The following is an 8422-nucleotide window of genomic DNA, read 5'->3' on the forward strand; positions in this document are numbered from 1 at the left end:
CTGCCATTGCTTCCTGCGCAGCTGTCACTCACGCAAGGAGGAGCCTCCTGATTGGCCCTGCCGGGCTGCTGTGTCCCTCCTCTTGGGAACCATGAGTAACAAGTTCCTGTCAGCCCCACTGTACCCAAGCGACAGCAACGCCCACCATTTTTATTACAACCTTTATTTATCTGAAAGGCAGAGTGACACAGAGAGAGAGAGACAGAGAGAGAGCTTCCCTCTGCTGGTTTACTCCGCAAATGCCCACAACAGTCAGGGCTGGGCCAGCTCGAAGCCAGAACTGTATCCGGGTCTCCTCCGTGAGCCGCGGGGGCCCGGATACTTGATCCATCATCCGCTGCTTCCCCGGGTGCAGGAAGCTGCATGGGAAGCAGAAGGAGGCCTCCAATCCAGGCCTGCCAACACGGGATGCCGACGTCCGAAGCGGCGTGCTGGCCACAGTGCTAACGCTGGCCCCAGGAAGACCCACGTTTTGAATTCATCCCTGCTAGGGCTGTGTTGGCTGAGAGGGTGGCAGGAAATGCTGCCGCAGGATTCAAATCCGGGCCGTCTGACCCCTGACCTTGTACCCAGCCGCAGGTGCCAACCTGGAGGCCTCCCTGCCCCGTCCTGGCTCTAGGTCCCATCTTCCCCATGCTTACCTACTTCCTTCTAGGCCACCCCCATTCCTGCCCATCTAATGCCAGCTCCACCCTGTCTGTCATAGCCTGGAGCAGGGACTTTGTCACCTCTCCAGGAACCAGCGTTGTCACACCCACCGTCCCCTCGCCAGCACACTCGCCCCCTGCGGGGCCACAGTCCCCACATCTATGTGCAGCTGCATGGGAAGCATCTGATCGATATTGGCCGATCGGTCAGTCAATCATTCTGTGCCCCGCCTTCCTTTATCAATGCCCGAGCGCTGCTTTCTGGACTCCTTTGTCCCCGCCTGGATGCTGGGAAATCCTTGTTGATTTCCGCAGGCTCTGAGCCTCAGCTTCCTCGCCTATACCCCAGGGATGAGAACCCCGGGGCTGAAGCACTGGGAATACGAAATTCTGCCCCAATGCCTGGGTTCCCGGACTTCATTCCTCTCCACCACTCCCCTTGGGTGTACAGGGAGCGCTCGCTCAGCCACCACCCCACCCCGCGAGTGGGGAGGGACTTCCAGTGGATGGGAAAAAGCTAACTCATCTTTCACTTCCAAACCCACTAGAAACTCCCAGGGTGACGTGAAAACCCAAGTGTCAGGGCTGGCTTCTGGCCCAGTGGTGCCCCCAGTTAGGAGGCCCACGGCCGAGAGCCGGCGCTCGGCTCCTAGCTCCGCCCCCCCCACCCCCCCCACCCCACCCCACCCCCCCGCCGCTAACACAGCCCTGGGAGCCAGGGGTGCCGGCTCACGTGCTAGGATTCCTGACACCACCACCCATGAGGGAGCCTGGATGGGGCTCCCGGCTCCTGGCTTTGGCCCTACCCAGTTCCAGCCGATGCAGCCCTTTGGGGAGTGACCAGCGATGGATCTCTGTCTGTCTGCCTATACCTCTCGAATACATTTTGAAGAAAGAAAAAATATGGATGTTCCTGGGACGCCCCGCCCTGCAAACCTCTGCTCTCGGAATGTCTGGGGGGGGGGGGGGAGCCTGGAAATCTGCCTTTCTAGGAAGTATCCAGGGAGTCAGGTGCCTGTGGGATCCACGACCATGATTTTGACCTGGGTGGGGGGAAAAGGAACCGTCCCCCACCCCCTACACCTGCCAAGAGGTGACCCTGGGGCAGGTGAGACCTCACCCGGGGCCGGGCAACTCTGGAGCCTGCACACAGGGACCGGAAGTCCCCATTTACAAGCAAAGTGTGAAACGGGGTGGGGGTGATGCTCGCTGACAGTCTCCCCGGGGCTGGGACCCTGAGCTGGGATCTATCCAGAGGCCCCGCCCCACTCCCACCCGGTACAGGGGCCCGATCCCTGCTGGCCACTGTCCTGGTGACGTCCAGGGCTGGCCCTCAGGCGCTCAGAATGGCGGGGGAGGAGAGCGGGTGCTGTGCGGGCGCCTTTCCTGCCACAGCCCACGTGACAAAGGCGATCAGGAGACCCAAGGTGAGGGAGGCGACCCTGGAGCAGGGAGGCAGTGGGCAGAAAGGCCCGAGGGACACAGCCTGACCCTGAAGGCTGGAGCCACGCGGACCCGGCAGGAGGCAGGGACCTTGCCTGCTGGGGAGCCGCGGCCTGTGCCCGCGCCCAGCCATGAGACAGCAGGCAGGCGGTGAATGTGGGGGGAGTCGGAATTTTCTCCAGGAGTGAAGCTTCTACTTCCGGTTTTCAATTAGAAAAATAGAGCCAAGAGCTCACATCCCCACGTGGAAGCTAAGCTCTGCAGAAGCCGCAGGCCGGGTGGATTCCCCCCAGCCCATCCCCTGCTCCGGAGAGACCCCTGGAGCCTTGGTCAGGGGAGGGGCAGAAGCAGTCCCTGCCCGGGAAGCGCCCCTCCCCCCACGGCAGTTACATCATCGTGAGGATGGGGATGGAGGAGGAGGAGGAAGAGGGGAGGAGAGCAGAACAGCTAATATTGACCCAGCCTGGGGCTCAGGGCTCTGCACCCGTTAACCCGTTCCGTTCTTACCACAGCCAGGCAAGGCGTGGGTGCTGTCAGCCTCCCGGCTTCACAGAAGGAAAACAGAGGCACAGAGAGGTACAGTCACTCGCGTGAGGTCACACAGCTGGTAAGTGCAGAGCTGGAGTCTGGACCCTGGCCCCCCAGCACTGGAGAGGGGAGTGGGGGGCTGTGACAGGTGGCTGGGGTGCAGGCCTTCCCTCGGCCTCTGTCGGGTTGGAGGGGTCATCGGGTTTTGAGGGAGAGGCGGTGACCCCCGGTCCGGCTCCTCTCTGGATACCAGTGCGATGTGTTTTCCTGGACTGCTCACCGCAAGGCCGGTTTCTCTGAACAAACTCGTCGGGCGGGAAAGGAGGGCAGAGGCGTCCGGGGGCCGGTCAGGTGGCTTGGCTGCCTTCCCTGGCTCCGGCCTCCCCTGCTGCGTCCCGGGCCTGAGCAGTGACTCGCTGACCCCCACCGTGGGGACCTCAGTAGGCAAGGTCCATGCCCGGCCGCTTGGCTGCACCTGCCCCAGGACTCACCACACCCCAGCCTCCAGCCCATTAGATTTGCAAAAGAGAAGACAAAGCACTTGCTCAAAATAAATAAATAAATAACCACCCCCCTGCACTTCCTGGGATCAGGTGACTGTTTGGCTGAGAGCTTCCTACCCATCGTGTACCCGCCGGGCACCCTCACCGTTCCCCGACTTCTGGCCGCAGGGCGTCACTAGCTCAGCCCCTGGGCCGCCCCCACCCCCAGGGGAGGATCGTGGGATCCACAGGAGACAAGCCGCCGAGCTCTGCCAACCCGGGGCCCCAGTGGTCACCCTCTGCCAGTTCAAAGTCACCTCTGCTCCGACTTCTCAGCCAGCCGGCCAGCGCCAGCCCAGGGCTCCCTCCCACTCCACGCACGCAGCAGGATCCAGGAACCTATCCCTATTGGGCAATTATTAATCGGATTCTTGACATTCCTCAGGCCCCGGGCGCCGGAGGAGCATGCTCCCGGGAGCAGTGGAGGCCCCGGACTGGCATTGGGACATGCAGCTGACAGGCAGAGTGCTGCTGTCGGCCGCCGCCCTGCTCCTGGTGACCGCAGCCTACAGACTGTACAAGTCGAGGCCTGCCTCGGCGCAGCAGGGGAGTGGCAATGCCAAGGCCAAGGCCGAGGAGGAAGCAGAGGGCTCTGGGCAGCCTGTCGTCCAGGGGGCTCCTGCAGGTGCACGGCAGACGGGGCCGAGACGCCGGAGGGTCAGCCAGGGCGGCAGCTGTGAGGATCCAGGAGTCCTGGCCTCGGAAGCTTCTTCCAGAGACGGGAGGCCCCAGAGCAAAGGCTCCAGGGAGGAGCCGCCGGGCAGGTGGCACCCAGACTCGGAGCAGGTGCCTCCTCGCTGCCGTGGCCGCGAAGCAGGAACAACGGTTGGCGGTAAGCCCAGCCCTCCCCACTGCCTCCCGCAGAGCAGTGAACCCGAAAGCCGCCCAGCTGGACTCGCATCAGCGGCCGCGGACGGCAGCGGTGTGGGTGGTGAGCCTGTTCCCCGGGGGGGCGGCATGGTGCCGGGGCAGCCGGGTCCAGGGGAGCGGGAACCCTGCCGCCAGCATTGCATGGCCCCTGCAGCAGGCCATGGTGACATGAATCCGACCTGGGTCTTCACCCGCGTGACGGGGGTCAGCAGGGAAGAGGCCGGGGCCCTCCAGGCGGCGTCTGACTTGGGCCTGGCCCTGCACCAGCAGGAGGGCGCTACCGACGCCTCCTATACCTTCTCGTCGGTGGCTCGGGTCCGCGTGGAGGAGAATTTCATTCAGCAGGTGGAGGGGAGGGGGCTCGGGCTGAAGGGCAAGGTGTACGATTACTACGTGGAATCCACCTCGCGGGCCGTGTCCAGGCGGGCCCCCCAGACAGCAGCCTTGACTGAGGCTCCTCCCCCAGGGGCACTGCCAGGCCCCCCCAGAGCAGGGGTAGCCTCCAGAGGCCCGGAGCAGAACACGGAAGATGGAGCGGAAGCAGCCGCCTCCCCACCGCCTGTGCGGGCGCCCTCCGCACGCGGCTTCAGCAGGAAGGAGAGCCTCCTGCAGATCGCCGAGAACCCAGAGCTGCAGCTCCAGCTCCGGAGCTTCGCTGCCCCGGCTCCGCCCAGCCCAGCCCAGGACGCCGAGGCCGGCTCAGCCGGAAGCAGCGGCGAGCCCCACGTGCAGCTCGTGGCCGGGACCAATTTCTTCCACGTTCCGCTCACCCCCGCTTCGGCCCCAGACATCCGCCTGGATCTGGGCAATTGCTACGAGGTTCTGACCTTGGCCAAGAGGCAGAACCTGGAGGCCCTCAAGGAGGCGGCCTACAAGGTGATGAGTGACAACTACCTCCAGGTGTTGCGCAGCCCGGACATCTACGGCTGCCTGAGTGGGGCGGAGCGGGAGCAGATCCTCCAGCGGCGGCTCCGCGGCCGCAAGTACCTGGTGGTGGCCGACGTGTGCCCCCAGCGCGACGCGGGCCGCCTCTGTTGCTATGACGACGCGCAGGATGCCTGGCACCTGCTGGCCCACTTGCCCCCTGAGGCTGTGTCCCGGGGCTGTGCCATCTGCAGTCTCTTCAATTATGTCTTCGTGGTGTCCGGCTGCCAGGGGCCGGGACGCCAGCCCTCCAACCGCGTCTTCTGTTACAACCCCCTGACGGGCATCTGGAGCGAGGTGTGCCCTCTGAACCAGGCCCGCCCGCACTGCCGGCTGGTGGCCCTGGCCGGGCACCTGTACGCCATCGGGGGCGAGTGTCTGAACACCGTTGAGCGCTACGACCCTCGGCTGGACCGCTGGGACTTCGCCCCGCCACTCCCCAACGACACCTTCGCCCTGGCGCACACGGCCACGGCGTGCGCCAACGAGATCTTCGTCACCGGGGGCTCCCTGCGCTACCTGCTGCTCCGCTTCTCGGTCCGGGAGCAGCGCTGGTGGGCCGGCCCCACGGGGGGCAGCAAGGACCGCACGGCCGAGATGGTGGCGGTCAACGGCTTCCTCTACCGCTTTGACCTCCACCGCAGCCTGGGCATCGGCGTGTACCGCTGCAGCGCCAGCACCCGGCTCTGGTACGAGTGCGCCACGGCCCGGACGCCTTACCCGGACGCCTTCCAGTGCGCCGTGGTGGGCGAGCGCATCTACTGCGTGGGGCCCCGGCGCACTCTCTGCTTCCTGGCCAACCACATCTCGCCCCGGTTTGTGCCCAGCGAGCTGCAGAGCTTCCCCGCCCCCCAGGGCACCCTCCTGCCGACCGTCCTGACCTTGCCCGCCCCTGATGTGCCTCAGACCAGCGTCTAGCAGTCCCCTGCCGGGCTCCTTGTGCCAAACCAGGAGGCAAGGAGTGGCGCCTGCCGGACCCGTCACTCTGTGGGCTGCGCCTGAGCCAAGAGCTGCCCAGGAATTTGGCCATCAGGAGGCGAATCCTGATCCTCCCTCCTCACTCGCTGGGGGGTCTCGGAGGCGTCGTCACCCTTGGTGGGCTGCAGGGTCCACTGTGGAAGACAGGAGCCCGGGCCTGGGGCCCCTGGGCAGAAGGCATCACATCGCTCTGTAACCTTGCATCAGATCTGGATTTCCGGGTTGAGGGGGATACACCAGGACCCCAGCAGAGCTCAGGGGCCTGGGGGCCCCTTCCAAAGCCTGGGCCGCTGGGCCCCAGCTCGGTGGTTCCCAGAGGCCCCTGGAACACACCAGTGGGGGAAAAATACCAAGGCAGGTGGCTCTAGCAGGACCAGGAAGGAGCCCGGGCCAGGGCGGTGGGGGCTGAGGAGCAGAACAGCACAGGCGGAAGCAGCCCCCGGGGACTGTGGCTTGCAGGGCACATTGACCAAAGCCGGCTTTTGTTCTGCTCATTACCTGGACGGAAGAGAAGCATCCACTTTAATGAGCCCTCTTCCTGGAGAGGTCTGTTCAGAGTACAGCTCGCCCCGTAAATGAGGTCTCCGGAGCACGAGGGGAAGACCCCTCTGAGCCCGGCCCATGCCCGCTGCACTGGGCCTGGGTCTCAGGATCCATCCGGGCAACCCAGTCCTCCTGTCCAGAAGCTGGGACACCACCACCACTCAGCACCCCTGTGCCGTGGGGTCGTCGCTTGCCCCCTTCGGACAGGAGAGCGGCGCACGATGGAGCTCAGGAGCCCCGGAGCCCAGCCGCAAGCCAGGGAGGTGGGAGGAGCACCAGGGCAAGGCTGGCAAGGCCAAGTTCAACACTCAGGCCTGAGAATCTCCCAGGATCCCACGGGGGTGGGGAGGGTGGCTTCGGCCAAGACTCAGAGGCGGTGCTGGTGTAGTGGCAGCAGCCTGGGCCGGTGGCGGCGAGGGGAGGCGGATGTTTGGGAGGAGAGCCAGTCGGGGAGCTGGGGGCGGGTAGAGCCAGGCGTGCCGCTGGCGAGGAGCCCAGCGAGGACAGGACGGCCACCAAGCAGGTTCACTTGCAGGACTGGCTCCAGCCCGGTTGCACACCCATGGTGGGGACCAGGAAAGTGGTTCCAGGGACAAGGCAGCAAAATTTGTTGGAGACCTCAGTGGCTGGTGGGTGTGGCCTTCGTAATGAGAGGAGAGCAGAGATCGGGCCTGGGCTGAGAAATGATGTCCACCGGGCATCTCATCTGCCTCCCTGAGAGTCTCACAGCAGACATCACTAATCAAACACCGTATCTTTCCCTGATGGGCCCCAGCTGTCCCAACACAGTGTCCCAGGCAGCCACTGCCCTTAGATCAGAGCTGGTGCATTTGTCGTCACTGGCCTGTTCTCTGGAGCTGGGTTTAGGGCTGCATGAGGTCGGGGCCATCACGGCAGAGTAAGGTGGTTCAGGAGCCCCGGGAAGCCCACGGTGGTCAGGATTCCTTGTGCGTGGGAAGTAAGTGGAATGTTCTAGGTCCTGCCTGATGGAGCTCACATTCCCGTGGAGAAAGGCAGGCGATTTTAAAAACAAACGCAGAACGGAATAGACAGAAGCTGTGCCGCATTAGGAGAAAGACAAGGTAGGACAGGAGAACGGGGCGAGGGCATTGCTCCTTTAAACAGTGGGGGCCACGCCCCTCTGAGAAGGTCACCACGGAGCAGAGACCTCTGGGGCTGGGGCAGGGGAGGGGCAGGCGCCCAGCCGTCCAGCGCCAGCAGGTGTGCAGGGCTGCAGCTGAGGGGTAGGAAGAGGGCAGGGGCCCAGCTGTCCTGGCTCAGTCTTTGGTGGAAGGGAAAGAATTCAATGTCCACGTTCACACAGCTCCGAGACTCCTTGGAGAGAAAGAAGCCAGCGACGTTCCCGGGAGAGAAGCCGAGTTCGCCCACATCGGGGTCAGCACCAAGCTCATTACCGGGGTGTCACCGTTACCATTAAGTGGCTTCCTGTCCCACAGCCTGGGTGGGGTCTGCCGACCTCAGAGCGGCTGGTGTGTCGCTCCGTCTCCCGTGTGTCTGCCGTGCCCTCCCCACAAGCCCTATTTCTTCTGCAGTAAAAAGAATCGCTGGTTTGGGTTGTTTTCCACTCTAAGCCAACCGTGCCCATTGTAGGAAAAAATTGGAGAACAGAGAAAGGATTTAAAAAATAAAAAAACTCCCCAAGTTGGCCGCTCCAGGACCTCCCCTCGGGGCGCGTGGCTTCCGGTCTTCCCGCGACGTTGCTGTTCGGTTGATTTTTCTGCCTAGATGCGATTATGCTGAATGCACGGTCCCGTGCTTGCTTTCCACTCCGCACTTCAGAGCGAGCCTCTCCTGTCGGTACAACCCTCGGTAAACATCATTTCAATAGCCTTGCATCCCTTGCACGCATCGCGCTGTATTTAAACAGCCCCCCTCCTGTTGTGCCTGTTTGTTTTTTTTTTTTTTTTTTTCCTGTTGGTTTCCTTT

At 63.6% G+C, this 8422-nt stretch overlaps 1 protein-coding gene across 1 annotated transcript; it reads left to right on the forward strand.

The window, feature by feature from the left end:
* Positions 1-3559: 3559 nt before the first annotated feature.
* Positions 3560-8029, forward strand: LOC133760581 (kelch domain-containing protein 7A-like). The gene has a single exon (XM_062193121.1). The coding sequence runs from the start codon at positions 3566-3568 to the stop codon at positions 5870-5872; it is 2307 nt and encodes a 768-aa protein (XP_062049105.1). The 5' UTR covers positions 3560-3565; the 3' UTR covers positions 5873-8029.
* The last annotated feature ends 393 nt before the right edge of the window (positions 8030-8422 follow it).

Source organism: Lepus europaeus, chromosome 5, assembly GCF_033115175.1.
Source record: "Lepus europaeus isolate LE1 chromosome 5, mLepTim1.pri, whole genome shotgun sequence".
Taxonomy (NCBI): domain Eukaryota; kingdom Metazoa; phylum Chordata; class Mammalia; order Lagomorpha; family Leporidae; genus Lepus; species Lepus europaeus.

What these genes read in the sequence shown, in the direction of transcription:
- LOC133760581 (XM_062193121.1), top strand. Translation starts at nt 3,566, where the DNA reads ATGCTCCCGGGAGCAGTGGAGGCCCCGGACTGGCATTGGGACATGCAG.